Genomic DNA, 20188 nt, shown 5'->3' on the forward strand with positions numbered 1-20188 from the left:
AGTGCGAGAGCGCAGGTGCGGCTGGAGCATCCAGGAGACCAGTGCCACCAGTGCCATGACGTCCTCTCGTCTGTAGGGCGTCAAGGACACCAGTATGTCGTGTTCAACTTCATCGCCAGTAACAGAATGGAAAAGGGTATGTATTTTGACAACTGAATGAATGGACAGCCACATTTCACCCACTAGGCCTACTAATAATATGTTCATGTTGCACTTTTCAATGGCCCTACAAGTAACCATATGTGATTTACATCAAACTGAAAAAGAGCGAGACCTAGGGACATTTTAATTTAATATTCATGAATCTGCTTATGTTCTGATAGACTGGCCTTGAATAAAAGTTATTAAAACATATTTTTAGCCATTACATACTTAGTGACAAGAAGCCAGCCAATGAGGATACCCACTTTTTTTTTTGTACAATACATTTGTATTTTTTTGGTGACTATTGCATTTCTTTCAAACGCACTGGAGGCGTTTGAAAGAAATGCTACATACAGGCCTGGATAAAAAAAAAACAATAACACGGTTAATAACCAGTCGAGCGAGCTAAAGATGAATACAATGACTGTCCTCTGACAAGTTCAGAGGGCATGATAAACCGTACAAATCCACTGGAATATTAGGAAGAGATTCCCGACATTACTGTAATTCCTTACATGAGGGGGGCCTCCCAATCCGACCCAGAAGACCCCGCCACTCTATCCAGGGTATTGTTGAACTGCCAGTCTACATTAAACATGGCTGCTCTCACTAGTCACGTTTCCATCTAACAGGTGAAGCGAATCTTTTGAAAGTTCGCAAAAAAGAAATTCGAATTAGGTGCGTTTCCATCAAGTGGTTGGAGCGGAAAACTACACACATTCCAGGGCTTGTCGTATCCTTTTGATAACAGCCTCTCTTAGGTCCTGATATATAGTGGAATCGCGTTGTTTTCCATCTAAAATAGCTGGACAAGTTTTACCTCTTCAGCGGTCCACATGTATCTATTATTCACATTGGCCATCTGTTCCATGGACGTATTTTAAGGATACATTGTACATATTTATAATTCTATATCATATAGGATATAGGATGTCTATGTATACAAACGCTGAATATATATATATATATATATATATATATATATATATATATATATATATTGACGCTACAAGTTGATGTCGGCAGGGTTGCTATGGCCGGTCGTTATGCGGAAATCGGAAGGACGTTGTCAGTCCTGTGTGTTCAATGTTCGCTACGTCATAGCTGCTTCGAAATGTGTGATCCATCTCCCATTTTGCGCATTTACACTCTTTCGCATTTCTCAAAAACCACCTCAAGCGAGCGGATAAAGTTTTTTGTAAATTAGAGGATTTTTATGCGAATTTTGGTGTTTCCATCACCGTTTACTGATTCGATACTTCAAAATTCGCATAAAATCAGGGGGATGGAAACGCAGCTACTGAGACTTGGATTATACTCTTTCACCCTCTTTACCAAATGATAATTTTCCTCCCTAACTGGGTATGGAGGCTACCACTACCACTAGCACTGTTGGGGGAAGGTTTAGCCGGATGCACGGGAAGTGTTGATCACGTGATACTCGGGGATGCCGCTATTCATTCAATAAAGTGGTAGCCAGTTAACAGTGAACTCGCATGTGTTATTATTCAGAAAACACGACAGTAACCCCAAATCACTAGACTGCATCATGCTGAACAATAAATACTCTATTAAAATAAAATCTAGATTTACATGTGCCCTTATTCACATTTAAAGTGCACACACTGCCAGTGATATGTACACGATACTTTCTTGTTTCTCCCAAAATCACTATACACACCCACCCACCCACCCACCCACCCACACACACACTGCCAGTGATATGCGAACGATACTTTCTCGTGCTCAGGAGATACTTTCTCTTGCGCTCGACATACTCTCTCGTGCGCACAACATACTTTCTCGTGCGCACGAGATACTTTCGCGTGCGCACCACATACTTTCGCGTGCGCACCACATACTTTCTCGTGCTCACGAGAAACGTTAATTTTTTTTTATTCCATGTCCCTTTACGGTTTCCGTAGGTTCGTACCCAGCCATGGTTACAGAAAATGGAAAACAAAATCAACCGTGTAGGTCGCTTGTTATTCTTCTCATTGGCAGAGCACTGTCAATCACGCACAGCCCGGTCAACGGCACACGTGATTGGAATGTACGTCGGCAGAGAGCAACCAATAGGTTTAGAGCCAAATGGTCCCGCCCCCAGGAACGTTTTTTTTTTTTTCCTTTTTGCAGATCAACGATTTCAGACCTTTGACTGTCAGGAGTTTCAAAACGAATGCGCGAGAGAACACTGCCAATAATCACGTGACTCAAAGCTTGCGCCTGTGTGGTCAAATCTCTGAAAAGTCAGTGCTGAAAAGTCAGTTCTGAAAATGGTGTAAATATACACCTTTGCAAGTTTATAAAAATAAATATCCAAACTTTCAAAACTTATTTCTCAATGCATGAACACCTGTTTGCAGAATCCCATTTACAAGGTTTCAAAACCGGGAAACAATGAAATACACTGTTAGAACAGTGCCAGATTTGAAACTCTGCAAATGCGCTGGTGACATTTTTTAAACTTTGAAAATGTGTTGGTGAAAATGATGAAGAAGATAAAATAGAACTCAAAATCATGTTTGCAGATGTTTTAATTTTTTTTTCAGGCTATAATCTCTTTTTTCAGTGTTGCAAAACCTTTTTTACAAGGTGTTGAGTTTTCAAACCCAGACTTACAAGCCTTTGAAACTTTTTTTTCAGGTTTGAATTATGGCAGGATACTGGCTCCATAGGGGCACAGGTCTTCCTTTCTCAGAATCATTGAAATCCACCACTCAAAAGCCATCATTTAAATACCATGCCATTAAAAGTACACGCCTTTTGAGGTGACAACATCCTGCTTGACAGACCGCAACTTCCTCCCATTGCTGCCCCCGGTTTGACTTGCATCAAACATTAGAAACGTCTCCCTAATTGTTCCGTATTGTAATGGCACTGTTCTCAACTCAAAACCAACAAGACGGCATGACTTCATAAAAACGGTTCGAGGAACAACCACAGTTCATAGCATTTGACCGACATAACAAGATGAACCACCAGCTTTTAAGATCTGGCTAACTAAAGAAAACAGGAGTAACTACTGGGCCAATGTGCCATGGGCGTTGGCCTGACCTTCAGCCACTCCTCATCAACTAACCAAAACAAAGCAACCGCTTGAAGTTACAAGTGGAAGCCATGCAAAGTGGATCTGTTCTCCCTGAAACTAAACTTTGGTACAAGAACAAGAAGCTTTCAGGACACAGGAGGCAGATTAATGCCAACAGAGCAGTCTGCCTCTAATATAGAGTGGTCCACAACTGAGGCTGATCTTCATTGGCATGCTCACCTGCCCCCCTCTCTCCACTGGTCCTGGGGAGAGGGGCCGATGGTGTTGGAACCATGTGTAACCATGAGGGCATGTATCCCGGACATGCCCTACATTTAAATGTTTATTAACATATAAACAAATCGCAACCCATGGTGCCTGCCATTTAGGTATACGACTGGACTCGTCTCATTTGCCTTATGTACTCGTGCACCGAAGCCTACCAGGTAAACCAATCAACAGAAATGCATTAACATACAATCAAATGAACCAGCACACAACTCAAACATAACCTAAGAAAAGGCCACAAAGTAACAGGGATGCAATGTACTGAAATTTAATTAAAGGTATCCTTCACTTTATCGAAACAATGAATTGTCAATCAATATTCTGTCCTGATGTAGCCTGGCTAACGCCGGACCTCATCTCAATCTACATTGAGAAGAGGTCCAGAAACCACACATTCATTTTCTCGTATTTGAGGCGTGGTTTACGATTGCCTGGAGCCGTTTATTGGGGCGCTACAAATGTCTATCATATGAGTCTGTAAGTAGCTCATAGCCAATCGTATCAATTATACCAGATGACGTGGGTAGAGCGACAGAGATTCGATGAGGAAGAAGACGATGGGTGTGTCGAATAGACGTCGTCATCGTCTTGCCATCCTTCCCCGTTCTGTGATTGGTTCCCTATCTCAGGCGAAAGTCGGATCCATGGAATCCAGGCTGCCTAGCAGCATAGACATCCTATATCATAGACGGAGCATCGAACGCTACTGCCTACTGGCGCTGACGAGATGCAGGCCGGCCATCCTGGAATGGTGATCCGCGCCACTCAGTGCAATCCGTTTGGCCGGAGCAATGAACTGTCAGGGCATTTAATCAGTGGCGTTTCTACATTAGGGGCAGGTGGGGCAGTGCCCCACCAGACCCACGAGATGGCGCTGTTGAGCAGAAGGCTCAATCCATTCCTACTTCGTGGCAAACTATATATATATTTTTATATGCAAAGTAGCGTACATATTTGTGTGAATAAACTTGACTCAGAAGCATTAATGCCTTGTTTTGGAGTAATTTGATTCGTGTGTTCTACTGCCTGTGTGCTTGCTTGAATGAACGTTATGTCTATATTTCCGTTTCCTGTTTCCGGAGGGGCAAAGACCCACGCTGCCCCACCGTTACCATAGAAACACCAATGAGCGCGAACCACACCGGCCAAAGTTAACATTGAGGCTAGGGGCAATTTCAAATTTGCCCCTAGACGTTAACTGCGTAATCTACGTATTCTACGTAATGTAGACTGGGATAATGCGAAACCCGCTAGAACTCTACCCCGAGACTAAGCAAAAAAAACATACAGTGAGAGTGAGATCAGGAGTTACAGGAGATTTACAGAAGAATTCGCTATCGGCAGATTTTACACAATTTTGAAAGAGTTTTTTAATTAATGAATAACAATGAATAACGTAGATTATTTGCTGAGGGTGCAATTCAGCACATTGCCGCAGGAAGAAAAATTAGAAATAAAACGTTTGGGACCACACAGACCAGACGACTTCATTCTGAACCAGCCTGGTGAGAAAACGAACCGAAATTTCAAGATGGAGTGGTTTGAAACAAAGACATGGCTAACTGCGAGCACAACAAAAAGAGCACTGTTTTGCTTTCCATGCCTTCTTTTTGGAAATACCACTAACGCAGACTCAGTTTGGACCACTGATGGCTTTAAAGACCTGAAGCATCTGGCGGAAAGAACGGTAAAGCATGAAAGTAGCAAAGCTCATATCAATTGCGCCATGAAATTGGGACTATTGGGACGGGTCAACATCATGGCACAGCTGGACAGTGCTTATCAGCGGAGGATTTTAGAGCACAACAAGCAGGCGGAGGAAAACCGATATGTACTGGGGAGACTGATATCGTGCCTAAAGCTGTGTGGGAGGTGTGAACTGGGTCTGCGTTGTCACGATGAGTCAGCCGACTCTGTAAACCCAGGCATTTTTAGGTGCATTTTTGAAACGATGTGCGAGGGCGACACCAGGCTGAGACGTCACTGCGATTCGGAGGCTACGTTCAAGTGGACATCAAGCACCATTCAGAACGAACTCCTGGATTGCATGTTTGAGGTCTACAGGTGTGAGGTGGCCAAGCAATTGCGGGACACCCAGTTTGTAGCTGTCCAGGCGGATGAGACCACTGATGCCTCATGCAAATCGCAAATGGTCATAGTCCTGAGATACATGGTGGACAGCAGCGTCACAGAGCGGTTTCTTGAGTTCATTGAAGTGAAGGACAAAACTGCCATTGGCCTTTCTACTGCTATGAAACATGTCCTCGACCCACTGGGACTGACTGACAAGCTCATAGCCCAAACCTATGACGGGGCAGCGGTTATGCGTGGCAGTGTAGGCGGCGTGCAAGTACTTATTAAGGAAAGCTACAAAAACGCAATATTTGTTCATTGCTACGCACACCAGCTGAACCTAACTCTGCAGCAAGTATGTGCATCCAGGATCAGTGAGCTGAAGGTGTTCTTTGCTGATCTGTCTGGATTTGCCACGTTCTTCTCCACCTCACCGAAAAGAACGGCTGCTCTGGCAGAGACATCGGACAGGCGGATCCCGCGGCCACCCGGCACCCGATGGAATTTTAAAAGCAGGACCGTGAATGTGGTATGGGAAACTCGCGAAGATATACTGGAGTGTCTGGATAACATTCGCACTAAACCAGGATGGGACAAGGTGTCCATCAGCGAGGCATTCGGCCTCTCCATTCACCTGCGGGACCGTACGTTTCTCCAGCTGCTGGAGTTCTTTGCCAGAGTTATGCCAGAAGTGGATGTTTTGTATGGCATACTACAGAAAAGAGAGATTGACGCATCTGGGGTGAATCGTGCAGTGGAGAATTTCAAAGTGCACGTGAAAGAAATCAGAGAGAAAGCAGATGAGATTGGTAACCAAGCCAGTGAGGAGCCGGGCACATCAAAGCGCAGGAAAACAAATACGCCTGCCGTGATGAAGGAGGCCTGTGATACGATGATTGCGCAAGTGGAGGACCGGTTCTCACAGAGTGACCATCTTATTGCCGCACAACTGGTGGACTGCACACTGTTCCCAAAGTTTGTTAAGTCATTCCCGGAGGCCCAACTCGCCTGTGCTATCAAGCTCTGGCCCACAGCTCTGATGAACGAGGGGAAGCTGCAAACTGAGCTGACTCTTTTTTACGGACACACTGAGCTGCACACAGGGAAATCTGCACTGTTGCTGATCAAGGCCATTCACGACGACAACAACCTGCAAGAGGCCTTGTCTGAAACCTGCACTCTACTCAGCATCATCATCACAACCCCCATGACGTCTGTGGAGTCTGAGAGGAACTTTTCAACGCTGAAAAGGATAAAGACTTTCACTAGGAACACGATGGGACAGAAGAGACTGAACGCCCTCTCCATGCTTTCTATTGAAAACACCTTCATTAATGGACTGCTGGATTTTAACGACAAAGTATTCGAGAGGTTTGCTCAAGCAAAGAACCGTCGAGCCAACTTCCTTTTTAAGTGATCGGCATTGGTGAGTCAAAACCTTTTTTTTTTGAGCTGAAGGAGATCGTCTTTTTTGTTTAATAAATTATGGAAGTTATTGAAGCTATGTGTCTGTCTAATTGTTTTACTTTAATGCTATATTATAGTGCGTACCATGTTGGCGCTCTGACATTCTTTGGAACGAATAGTGCGTTTAAAATATAATGCAATATTATTATTATTATTATAGGCAACATCTTTGTGTCGTACTGAGCGCTAAAGCATGTGAAATGTATTTGAAATGGGATGTCTGCTCCCTGCTGGCACTCAAAATGCAGCCCATAGTATACCTGACTGGTCTATATACGTAGGCCTACTGTTATAATAATCAGCTACCTCTATTTTTGTGACGTAATATGACGTCATATGAATTTGCCCCACCAGAAATTTCAGGCTAAAATCGCCACTGATGCTATATTATAGTGCGTACCATGTTGGCGCTCTGAGATTCTTTGGAACGAATAGTGCGTTTAAAATATAATGCAATATTATTATTATTATTATAGGCAACATCTTTGTGTCGTACTGAGCGCTAAAGCATGTGAAATGTATTTGAAATAGGATGTCTGCTCCCTGCTGGCACTCAAAATGCAGCCCATAGTATACCTGACTGGTCTATATACGTAGGCCTACTGTTATAATAATCTGCTACCTCTATTTGTGTGACGTAATATGACGTCATATAAATTTGCACCACCAGAAATTTCAGGCTAAAATCGCCACTGCATTTAATTAATCATATACCTCACTGTATACCACTGATTTTCACACGTTTTTTTTTGTCATACGTGTAGCTATGATAAAGGAAACATGGTTTGGCATGTTTTATTATTCATAGTTGGTTTAACAGTAATAGAATATTATTATATGCTATAAGTGACCAGACGTCCGAGATCAAACCTTGGAACATAACGGTCAGCTATTTTTAAGTTGAAGAAACAATATATGATTAGGCTATATATACATATATATCCTACACAGTGGTGGGTAGTAACGCGTTACAAGTAAGGCAAATGAGTAAAAAAGTGAATAATTTTATTCGGGTAACGAGTACTTTTCACGTTCCTTTTTTAAGTCTGTAATTTTACTCTTACTCGAGTAAATCTTTGATTTAGAATTCTACTCTACTCAATTACATTTTCCATTGTGCCTTCATTAAAATGAGTATTTTGATAAACACATTATCTTCGTTGACTGTAATACAAGCGTACACGTTAGCGACGCGCCCTCCCTAGGTTGCCACATTGTTGCGATCCCATAGCCGAAGAGACGAGTCGACAGTTACGTTGGGACTGAGGACTAGAAGCGCCGTGGATGCAGACGCGCAGGAAGGTAGTTTCGGCAGGGGGTGCGGGGTTACGGTCCACGTAGAGTTTATATAATTCTAAAGATACTATGTTACACAGGCTCTGTATTCTGCAGACCACTCTAGAACTTGTTCGTCGTTGTTGTGTCTGGCTGTGAGTGTGTGTGCATGCTATGCGTAGGCTGGATCGCAATCGCGTGAAGACAAATCTAATTAGCTAATCAGCTAACCAAGCCAGCCTGGTTAGTGTTTCATTGGTTGTGTTCCTACAAAACTCTTGCTTTTTGTCATATACACAGAGCCGAAATTAATTTACGTTTTTACTGTAAATGTGTTTGAAATTAAATTACATTTTTTGTTGTTGTACGTATTGTTTTATGTATGTTTAATGAACAATACACACAATGAAGCAACTTGTGAAGAAATGTTTTAAGAGTGCAACTCTTTCTCTCTCACTCACTCACTCACTCACACACGTTATGTCTTTTTCACTGATCCACCAAGCACTCCAATACAAAAAAGTAAAGTTACTTGTAATTTGAGTAACTTTATAAAGTACTTTTTTACTCTCTACTCAAGTAGGTTTTCAGATTGGAATATTTACTTTTACTCATGTAGATTTCGAAGTAAGTAATTGTACTTTTACTTGAGTATAGATTTTCAGTACTCTACCCACCACTAATCCTACATAAACAATGTATGAATACATTAGATATCTATATATCTTACCTTATAGACTGTATCTCTGACTGTTGCTGCAGCAGCAGAGTTTATTCTGTCTTGACACTTTGTATTGATATTTTGTATTTACTTTTATTAACAACATTCTTTCCTTAAATTATTATAATGTTTACAGTGATTGTTTTATATGTATTTTTTATGTATGTCGCTTTGGAATAAAGCGTCTGCCAAATACTTAAACAACATATATAAACACCTGAAAGTTTTTACATCAGCTAAAACCACCAATCTGTTTCACTGGATTCAGATAAAAAACAATTTCTGTGTTACCCAACAATGTTAGTATTTAAATATTGTTACTTGAATGACTCTATTTATATCATGGTTACAATTATACTGTTAAGAAAGTATTGTCTTCAAATACGGGAAAAGAAGGCTGCATTTGTCGGCCGCATTTGAAGCAGCCTTCGAAATGGGACAGCCTTGACGCGTCGCAGTGACGCAATCGGCCTTCGAATGCAGGCTTTGAAGGATGCGTCCCCTGAATTGAGACACAGCCACAGCCAACGTAAAGGATGTCTATGCCTAGCAGCGCGAAATGAAACCGCTTGAAAAGCAGCATGGGTGTGCCCAGGCTAGTCCTGATGTAGGATGCCGGGGGAATTCCATTTGGCGCCACCTAGGGGATACCGATTAGCCATCTATGTTATGTTTAATGTTGGACCAGAAACCAATTAAAACATACAATAACATACATGATGCTTTCTTGTTACATGACTGACCTACGTTGGGGGAACATGGATGCCCGATGGAATGTTGGCATATTTTGGTTCATCGCTGATTACAAAAAAATATATGCAGCAACAATTCATGCTTATTTTGGAAACGTATTAAGAAGAAAGGGGGTCGAATCGAAGCGAAATATAGACGATACAAACACATATTGCATAATTACACATAAAATTATGTGTCGAAACGTCAAACAAATACTTGAGTTAATAGGACACCATTACGTATCTCGGAGTTGTCTTGAACGCGACACATGAAGTGGGTGGAGTCAAGGTAACAACAACGAGCCTGTGTGACTGCGACCATGGACTGTATATCACCAGATTTACCATACTACATTTCATTAAATTGCAGGTCATATATCTCCATTCTTTTCTTTCAGGTAAACATTTGTTTTTATATTTATTTTAAGATCATGTTTATAAATTATATTACAATTGCGTAAAGACTGCGTGGGCGGTGTCGCTAATGCACATTTTATCTAGGATGTATCGTGTCTTTAATATATAGCATGCGCATGATATAACATGCTTTAGATGTCTCTATAACGGTAGTCCAAAAGGGGTGTAGTAGTATTCATTGAACTAACGAAATTGTATGTCATATGGTCCCGTGTTTAGACGGAAGACAGCAGAATAAAGCAGCAGGGACTTTCCTGTTGGCCGGACGTGAGGCTGACGTAGTGGAGCTGGAAATTCCTTTTTTGTTCCTCATCGGGGAACTATCTGGTCCTCATCGGGAAACTATCTGTCATCCTCGGCTGTCACCGTCATGGGAGACTAGACCCCGGACAGAAGGGGTCCACATCAGGGGGGGATTGAGAAGAGGGGATCTGATGCCATGCCATGGTGAAGGCACAGTGGATAGATACCATATTGGGGTCTAAAAGTATGATTTCACTATCAGCACGGTTTGTTGATGGGGACACGTTTATTCACGTGATGCATGATTAAATCGGTTGACAGTGGAACTTCGCGGTACCACGTCAATAAATTATTTTAATTGCTATATCGATTCAACATTTCTGAGGGGTAAATGTGCTTATTGCCCCTCTAAATGAAAGAAATGAAACGTAGACTGCTCACATTTAAATGACCATATTCAAATGTAGCTTTCTTTATATCTTTCGTGTACACTGTACGGTATTATAAATCGGATGAAGGACTGCTTTCTTAAGTTTCGTGTCGATACATGGGAGCTAGGCTGTCTAATAGTTTCGCTTTCATTTGGAGCAGAACCGTAAGAGTATGTGACTGGGCGTTATACCCGTAGCGTTATTCTCCCACCTCTCCCACTCAGCCGCCCTCTGTAATACTACATGTAAATACGAAACTGAAAACATGGAAACTCTTTTGGAACTGAAAAAGAACCAGTTTCTGATGGCCCTGTGTCGCAGCGGTCCTCCGCCTGATCTGCAGTATGACAACTCCTCAGGTACCAGCTCCTCTCCTCTCCTCTCTCCCTTCTCCCTTTCTCCCTACATCCACTTAGCCATGCCATGACACCTTTGTTGTGTCTCTCTCCTAGTTTACCTCAATATGAGATATTGGTTCATGGTTCCCTCATGTCAATTACTTTAAATGTTTGGCACTATATACACCCAATTTATTATGTTTATAATAAGTGAGTCTTGAGTCTTTTTCAAATAGTAATTCTATATTTTATTTTTTGAAAACCCCTACCCCAATTTTTATTTTATTTAAGTTGCTTGAATGTCATGTGGTGACTGGGAGTAATGTGAACATGTTTTGCCTGTATACATGTATGTTTTTATGTATGTCAATTATGGCACCCATTGCACCCCTGATCAGTGGGATCCCCCACTCTGAAGGAGGGATCCCCCACTCTGCGTTTCTCCTCAAAACAACACCAACCCTATTAAGGCCTTTGAGACTACCTGTGATTAAGGGCTATACACATCCTCTCTATGTCCCCAGAGCTCTTCCGCATCTCCACGTTCGCCCGTTTCCCCGCCTCGGGCGTGACGGAGCGCAGCCTGGCGCGGGCGGGCTGGTACTACACGGGCGTGGGCAACAGGGTGCAGTGCTTCAGGTGCAACGTGACGGCCGAGGGCTGGCAAGCCGGGGACTGTCCTTCAGAGAAGCACCGGCAGCTCTCCCCCTCCTGCCCCTTCATCCAGAGCCTGCCCTCCACGGCCAACCTGCTGTCCTCCTCCCACTCGGCCTTCTCCCCCCTGCGCAGCGCCCCCGTCCTGCCCCCGGTAACTGATACTGCCTCAGTTGTGTGGTAGAAAGGGGTTGGCCTGAACCCAGGGCTTACACAAAGCCTACTGTGAGATGAGGTCGAGACTGACGCGATGACTGGGTCTGTAGCCATGCCTCCGCCGTGGGATGCTGTTGGTCTTATGGCAGGCTAGAGGTCTTATGAGCTGGAGAGCCATGTTGAAATGTACTGAAAGATGAGGTTGAGACCACAGGTTTTTAGTTTTGTTTAAATGTGTGCGGTGGTTTGGGTTTCTTCCAGAGGCCTTTCATTCTAAACCGGTGTGCTTTTTTGCTATCTGGCCCAGCTGTCGGCCCCTGGCCCTGCGGTCGTCCCAGCACCGGCCCTCCCGGCTCCCAGCAGCCAGGCAGAGGAGCCCGCCACCTACATGAACATCGGCTTCACCGCTCCGCCCCCGTCCAGCCCGCTGGCGTCCCGCGGTGTGGAGGACATGTCCCACCAGAGGCCGCCCGTGTGCCACAACCCCAGCATGCGGCGAGAGCAGGAGCGCCTGGACACCTTCCAGGCCTGGGCGCTGTCCATCATCACCCCCGGAGAGCTGGCCAAGGCCGGCTTCTACTCCCTGGGTCAGGGCGACCGGGTGGCCTGCTTCAGCTGCGGGGGACAGGTGTGTGTTTGGCCAGTGTGACTTTGCAGCATCATATCCTATCGGTCTTATTTATATGTAGTACCACTTTCACAATGATGACCTCCAAACTCAGGCCTGAGTGATGACCGCACCAGGGGTAACATCACGTGTGTCTTGCAGCTGAGTAACTGGGAGCCGGGGGACCGCGCCGTGTCGGAGCACCAGAGACACTACCCCAACTGCCGCTTTGTCAGAGGGGACCGGGCCGACAACGTGTCCCTGGCTACCGCTGCGGCCCCTGGCCCCGGGGCTGCCACGGCGGGGCCCTGGCAGCTCTCTGGGGCCGCAGCGGCAGCAGCGGTGGTGGTGGCCCCGGGCCTCAGTAACGTGTCGAACCCCGGCATGCAACAGAACGAGGAACGGCTTCTCACCTTCGTCAACTGGCCCTCGCGTATCCCGGTGCGGCCCGATCAGCTGGCCAAGGCCGGCTTCTACTATGTGGGTAAGAAGCCACGCCCACTAGCCTTAAACCGCGCTCCTAATGGTGAACTGAAGGTTCTGCCCAAAAATAAGGGCTTCCGTTGACAAAAAATCAATAAATACCGTATATAAAATGCATATGCTCTTCCAATCTTTACATGGAACATGGTGTGTTGGTTCCAAAGGTCGTAATGATGACGTGAAATGTTTCTGCTGTGATGGCGGGCTTCGATGCTGGGAGTCTGGAGATGACCCCTGGGTAGAACACGCCAAGTGGTTTCCAAGGTAACTGGTAACCATTGCCATTCGGTGTATTAGCCTTTCTAATTTTTGTAATGCACCAGATTTGCGCCGTGAACTATCCTCTGATACAGAGGAGCTTAGCACCTGTCATCGCTCCATCCAATGCTGATTGGTGTCTCTTCCTGAATGCAGATGTGAGTATCTGCTGCAGGAGAAGGGCCAGGAGTTTGTGCATCAGATCCAGACCCGGTTCCCACGGCTCTTTGAGCAGGTTGGTAAAATCAGCAGGTTACCATTTGGGACTGTAGCGCAGGAGACATCTCAAGACTGATCCATTTAGTTTTTTCTTGTTCCTCCACAGCTTTTGACCAGCGGCGACAACAGCTCCAGAGAGTTTGTGGACTCACCAGGTAAGGAACGGATCAAGTTTAGGACATGACCTTGTATATTTGTGTGCTATTCTTATAACGTCGTTCAGCAGTTTGGTATTCAGGCACGGTTTCAAAAGACAAACGTCTCAGTGTTATTGTAGAGGAGGCAGCCTCTGTGAGAAATGTCAACAGAAATCCTCGTTCATAAATCCATCCTCTATCTTCAGTTTATCTTTTATAAATCCTGTAAATCTCTTCCTAGTGGTGCACGTGGGGCCGGGGGAGGAGCGCTCGGAGGACACGGTCATGATGAACACCCCGGTCATCAAGTCGGCCCTGGAGATGGGCTTTGAGCGTAGCCTGGTCAAACAGACAGTGCAGAGCAAGATCCTGACCAGCGGGGAGAACTACAAGACTGTCCAGGAGCTGGTCTCGGACCTGCTGAGCGCAGAGGACCAGAAGAGGGAAGAGGAGCGCGAGATGCTGGCTGAGGCCATGGCCTCTGGTACAGTCTGCTGTTCTCCCTCTCACTATGTATTGTCATATGTACTGTGCCAAAACCCCTGCAGCTGTATGCCCCTAAACTGCTCCTATGTTTTGCACCCGGTCCCTGGTTATGGTTCTTTTCACATTTGTGAGTGCTCATGCAAGGCGACAGTCGGTGAATCACGGCCCTTCGTTGGGCTCTCTAACCGCGTCTGTTCCAGATGGGTTCACGTTCCTCAAGAGGCACCAGACAGCGCTGGTCCAGCGGCTGAAAAGCGTTGAGTCTGTGCTGGAGCACCTGAGGGAGCAGAACGTGATCAGTGAGTTTCCGGCACATTGTTAGCCCTGCTTCATATAGTAGATCGTATAGTAGGTATAGTAGATCACTGACTGGCTTTTACTCACACTTAAACAGTTTGTTTAGAAAATGCTTTTTTTTGTGACCAGTGGCCACCCAAAGCTCTATACAATATTGCCCAACATTCACCCATTCATCCATACATTCACCCCCGTCAGCGGCGGGGTTCAGCTACGCAAGGCGACAGCCAGCTCGTCGGGAGCAGTTAGGGTTAGGTGCCTTGCTCAGAGTTTCCGGCACATTGTTAGCCCTGCTTCATATAGTAGATCGTATAGTAGGTATAGTAGATCACTGACTGGCTTTTACTCACACTTAAACAGTTTGTTTAGAAAATGCTTTTTTTTGTGACCAGTGGCCACCCAAAGCTCTATACAATATTGCCCAACATTCACCCATTCATCCATACATTCACCCCCGTCAGCGGCGGGGTTCAGCTACGCAAGGCGACAGCCAGCTCGTCGGGAGCAGTTAGGGTTAGGTGCCTTGCTCAGCTCGACACTCCGCTAGTTCGGGGATCGAACTAGCCTACTTGCGGTTACCAGCATACCAGTTCTACCTCCTGAGCTACTGCCGCCCTACAGAAAAAGGTGGCATGAATCATAAGAAGGAGCCTTGGCGCTGTACATTGCTCATTTTCTTTATTTTTTGCCAAAAAACCTTTACCTTTGTGGGCAATCACCAGTTTGCACCCCTGCACTTATATACTGGAGACAGATCCTTAAGTAGTGGGAACCTTGATCAAGGATAAGTATGTGCATTATATGAGGAGAATTGTTGGATTTGGCAAACACAACAGCCATCTCTACCTTCTTTGGGCTACTGAATATGACAGCCTCAGTACTGACACTTCACATATCTATTATTGGTAGGATATAAGACAAATGTACTATACTCAATCAAAAAATGACCATGATGTGTCAATAGAGATTAACATGCCAAGTGGAAGTACTGTCGTCTCCGACAATGCTACGGCCAACTTGTTCTTTGAATTTTCTTTTCTGGTTCGCATGTTTTTATGTTGCTGTGTGGCATGTGTGTTCTGAGTACACTCAGGTGGCCAGAAAGGACATATATTGGCATACAAACACAGCGTTCTGCAGCCATGGAAACAAGCAAACAAACTGGATCCACTGAGATGTATTAGATAATACATTTCTACCCCACCTCAAAAGCCCCATCCACCTTTGAATAAGTATCATGACCAGAGCTGTGAGGACGGTTAAATCTGGAGTTTCATTTGACAGATGGAGACAGCTTAAAGCCCAGAAGGATTTCCAGACAGATGCTAAATAAGCTGGCTAATATTTTGCAAACAAATACAATAGCTGATCAACTTATAGTGCAGGAATCGTTGCCACATTGTCAAAATAGAAAATGTGCGTGTTTCAAAATATTATGCCACCCTTGTGAGTTTGATGTCTGAGGAAAAAGGGGCGGGTGGAGACAACTCGACATTGTTGTGATATTGGGCCACAATTCACAAGGGGATACCTGATATTTAGAAGCAGCATTGGCTGATGGCTTTTGTTGCAGACCTTGTTGATCAAACCTTGAACCTTTGGCCTGTGCTGGGAATCTAATTCCCTACAGTGTGTTCAGACCACAGTACCGTGGTCCCCATCTGATGCGGCTATGTTCCAAGTCGGTATGCATGGGCGTTCAGCTAGCAGAAGACTGCACTCAGTTCCCTCTTGCACTCAGTTCCCTCTTGGCTAGCATTAAGAACCAACAGGGCTCGGTGAGGAGGTAATGTAGCCCTCCACGACGGTCTTTGCTTACGCCGTCCCCTTGCTCCTTCCCACCCCACAGCGGCGGAGGAATACGGGGGCGTCAAGGCCCTGCCCGGCGGCCCGCAGCAGACGGCACGGCTCCTGGAGCTGGTCCTCAGCAAGGGGAACGCCGCCTCGGAGCTCTTCCGCAACTGGATCCAGAAGAACGACGTGCTGCTGCTCAGAGACCTCATGGGTACAGCCACCGACACGCTCTGTCATCCCATCGTGTTTGTGCAGGCCACCGCAGAACGTCGGGACATTACAACCAGTACACGAGTTCACCCTGCTAGCGGGGGGGGGGACACTGCAGTCTACATCACATGACTGACATCCCCAGTCGACATTTAGTCAGAGTCCACATTTGCATAAGATTCATCCATTCCTGCTTTACATACCATGGACATTTAAATTCTGTTAACACAGTCGGCACATTCTGTTCGATCCCAGCATTGTCACAGATTATGTGCCATTTATTTTTTTCCACTATCTGCATTGACAAAAGTCATGCAAGTGATTCGGTTCACGTTTCTTTCACATAATTATTTGAAAACTTGTGTTTTTCCCTCCTGGTAAAATCCTGGCTCTGCTAAGGCAAAAGTACACCTGCTCAACTATTGTCCGTCGCCTTTCAATACGGTCTCTTAGCATCCTTAGGCCTAATGTGTTCTCTCCACTGCACTTTCAGCCCTGGCAAATGAAGCTGTGTCACCAAGTCAGGATCTCTCAGGTACATACACACACATAACCTGCTGCACTGTACTGCAGCCAGGCAGTGGAGACGCTTGACTTCGCTTATATATATTATACTAATGCAATACATTCATGTTCTCACGTTATTGGCAATGAATAACTGCTCTTGTACCCGACGTTCATCATGACCTGATTTTTGTTGTAAGCAATGATTGTTTTAATTGTCAATGCTATGCCTGGTCCTGTATTATCTGCTCCTTCTGGCTCGCGATCAGCAAATATATACTTTATCCCAAATTCATAGGAAAAACAATGTAGATAATAACTGGTGTTGCAGAAGATGCAACCTTGCAGTAGATAATGCTGTCTAGTCATAAGAGTCAGCTTGGTAAATGCGATTGAGCCACCACTAAATTGAAAAGGTTTGCTGTCCAATGCTGAAGAGTCTTCAGCGGTTCATTATATTGGTCTTAAAAGGTGGTGGGATTCAACGTATTTCAGCTGTATACGTGGGTAATGTATTGTACGACATGTTGGCGGTGGTGGGATTCAATGACTTGCGGACGTGTATTGTGCAGCCCCATGTGTGGGCTGTGTACTGTAGGTGTTTGTGACTGTGTTCTCCATGGTTGAGTGTTTGGGTCCTCGACTAATGACCCTCCTCTCTGCAGAGCTACCCATGGAGGAGCAGCTACGGCGGCTTCAGGAGGAGCGAACGTGCAAAGTGTGCATGGATAAAGAGGTGAACATCGTGTTCATCCCCTGTGGACACCTGGTGGTGTGCAAGGAGTGCGCTCCCTCGTTGAGGAAGTGTCCCATCTGCAGAGGCCTGGTGAAGGGGACCGTCAGAACGTTCCTCTCTTGAAGGAGCGGCAGTGGGAACCAGGGCAGAGACTGAGGCTCCTGGGATCCATTTGTTTAGTCTTGCTGATTTTTATGATAAGCATGAGTTGCATCTTGTAAAGCTATGGGTCAGTGTATTATGGGAGGGGGGTTCAAAATATTGCAAAGGCTGGGGGCACGCTTACCAGGCTATTACTATTAGAGTAGCCTGGTGATGAGTAATTTGAGTAGATCTAGTTATACTGAGTTACACACCTACGATGCTGAGGGTTCAATACTAAAGCGTGATGTTGTGCCTAATAAAAACCTGTAGATTTCAAACTGTTTAACCCAGTGCAGTGTACAGCATAATTAAGATAAAACAATACCTTGCTTCACGTACATAAAAAGCGTGAAGAAATATTAACACGTAAAATTACTCAAATATAGTTTACTAAACGTAATTGCAGTGTATGTGTAAGCAAACTTTCCCTTTCAGCCCATGATTTATAAAATCCCTTATGTAAAACAAATGTCAAATAGAACCTATTTTAAATGTATTAACCAACTAAAGAAAATTCATTAATCTAGGCACCTTTTCACTTTACACATGGCTACTCGAGATAGTGGAAGATATAAATTTGGGAGGCACTACTGGCACAATAAAAGGAGGGTTCATTCATTAATTTGGCTGCAACATGCAACCTCATCGCTAGATGCTAAATACTGGACCTTTGATTTCACCATTGATGCAAGTACACCTACCTATATAAATAGTGGTTCAAGTACGCGTATTTTTAACAAGATGTGAAGACCAAACCAATGACCTTATTTGTAGGAACTGCTATCCTTCAAAGAGAGACCTGGTTTTCTGAAGTGAGGTGTATGCCTAAGCTGCGTACATTTTGTCAAATTAAAACATGTGTTTGGTATAGAAAACTATATTTTGTATAACTTGTCTAAGAGAAAGAGGTCCCTGTGCTCAAATTAGGTCAGGAATTCTCCCTCTACACATTGAAACAGGCCGGTGAGTGGGCACCAGTGAGAATAGGCTATCATTTTTGTGAGCTCTGAAATTGAAATAAATTTTATTTTGTATTGCCGTTTTATCATGATTTGCGATTAAGTTTATTAAAGAAAGTCGATGTAAAATAAGTTCATGTGTGATGCAGATACAGTGGGGCAAAAAAGTATTTAGTCAGCCACCAATTGTGCAAGTTCTCCCACTTAAAAAGACGAGAGAAGCCTGTAATTTTCATCATAGGTAAACCTCAGCTATGAGAGACAAAATGAAAAAAAGAAATCCAGAATATCACATTGTCTGATTTTTTAAGAATTTATTTGCAAATTATGGTGGAAAATAAGTATTTGGTCACCTACAAACCAGCAAGATTTCTGGCTGTCACAGACCTGTAACTTCTCCTTTAAGAGGCTCCTCTGTCCTCCACTCGTTTCCTGTATTAATGGCCCCTGTTTGAACTCCTTATCAGTATAAAAGACACCTGTCCACAACCTTAAACAGTCACACTCCAAACTCCACTATGGCCAAGACCAAAGAGCTGTCAAAGGACACCAGAAACACAATTGTAGACCTGCACCAGGCTGGGAAGTCTGAATCTGCAATAGGTAAGCAGCTTGGTGTGAAGAAATCAACTGTGGGAGCAATTATTAGGAAATGGAATACATACAAGACCACTGATAATCTCCCTCGATCTGGGGCTCCACGCAAGATCTCACCCTGTGGGGTCAAAATGATCACAAGAACGGTGAACAAAAATCCCAGAACCACACGGGGGGACCTAGTGAATGACCTCCAGAGAGCTGGGACCAAAGTAACAAAGGCTACCATCACTAACACACTACGCCGCCAGGGACTCAAATCCTGCAGTGCCAGACGTGTCCCCCTGCTAAAGCCAGTGCATGTCCGGGCCCGTTTGAAGTTTGCTAGAGAGCATTTGGATGATCCAGAACAGGATTGGGAGAATGTCATATGGTCAGATGAAACCGAAGTAGAACTTTTTGGTAAAAACTCAACTCGTCGTGTTTGGAGGAGAAAGAATGCTGAGTTGCATCCAAAGAACACCATACCCACAGTGAAGCATGGGGGTGGAAATATCATGCTTTGGGGTTGTTTTTCTGCCAAGGGACCAGGACGTCTGATCCGTGTGACGGAAAAAATGAATGGGGCCATGTATCGTGAGATTTTGAGTGAAAACCTCCTTCCATCAGCAAGGGCACTGAAGATGAAACGCGGCTGGGTCTTTCAGCATGACAATGACCCCAAATACACCGCCCGGGCAACGAAGGAGTGGCTTCGTAAGAAGCATTTCAAGATCCTGGAATGTCCTAGCCAGTCTCCAGATCTCAACCCCATAGAAAATCTTTGGAGGGAGTTGAAAGTCCGT

General features: G+C 44.8%; 1 protein-coding gene across 1 annotated transcript; it reads left to right on the forward strand.

Moving 5' to 3' along the window:
• Positions 1 to 10010: 10010 nt before the first annotated feature.
• Positions 10011 to 18881, forward strand: birc2 (baculoviral IAP repeat containing 2). Its single transcript, XM_079737442.1, has 13 exons — positions 10011 to 10131; positions 10370 to 11183; positions 11687 to 11970; positions 12280 to 12600; positions 12742 to 13063; positions 13227 to 13326; positions 13477 to 13555; positions 13646 to 13694; positions 13918 to 14160; positions 14363 to 14461; positions 16309 to 16464; positions 16957 to 16998; positions 17633 to 18881. The coding sequence occupies exons 2-13, from the start codon at positions 11090 to 11092 to the stop codon at positions 17824 to 17826; spliced, it is 1983 nt and encodes a 660-aa protein (XP_079593568.1). The 5' UTR covers positions 10011 to 10131; positions 10370 to 11089; the 3' UTR covers positions 17827 to 18881.
• The last annotated feature ends 1307 nt before the right edge of the window (positions 18882 to 20188 follow it).

This window comes from Pollachius pollachius, assembly GCF_949987615.1.
Source record: "Pollachius pollachius genome assembly, chromosome: 6".
In the NCBI taxonomy this organism is placed as follows: Eukaryota; Metazoa; Chordata; class Actinopteri; order Gadiformes; family Gadidae; genus Pollachius; species Pollachius pollachius.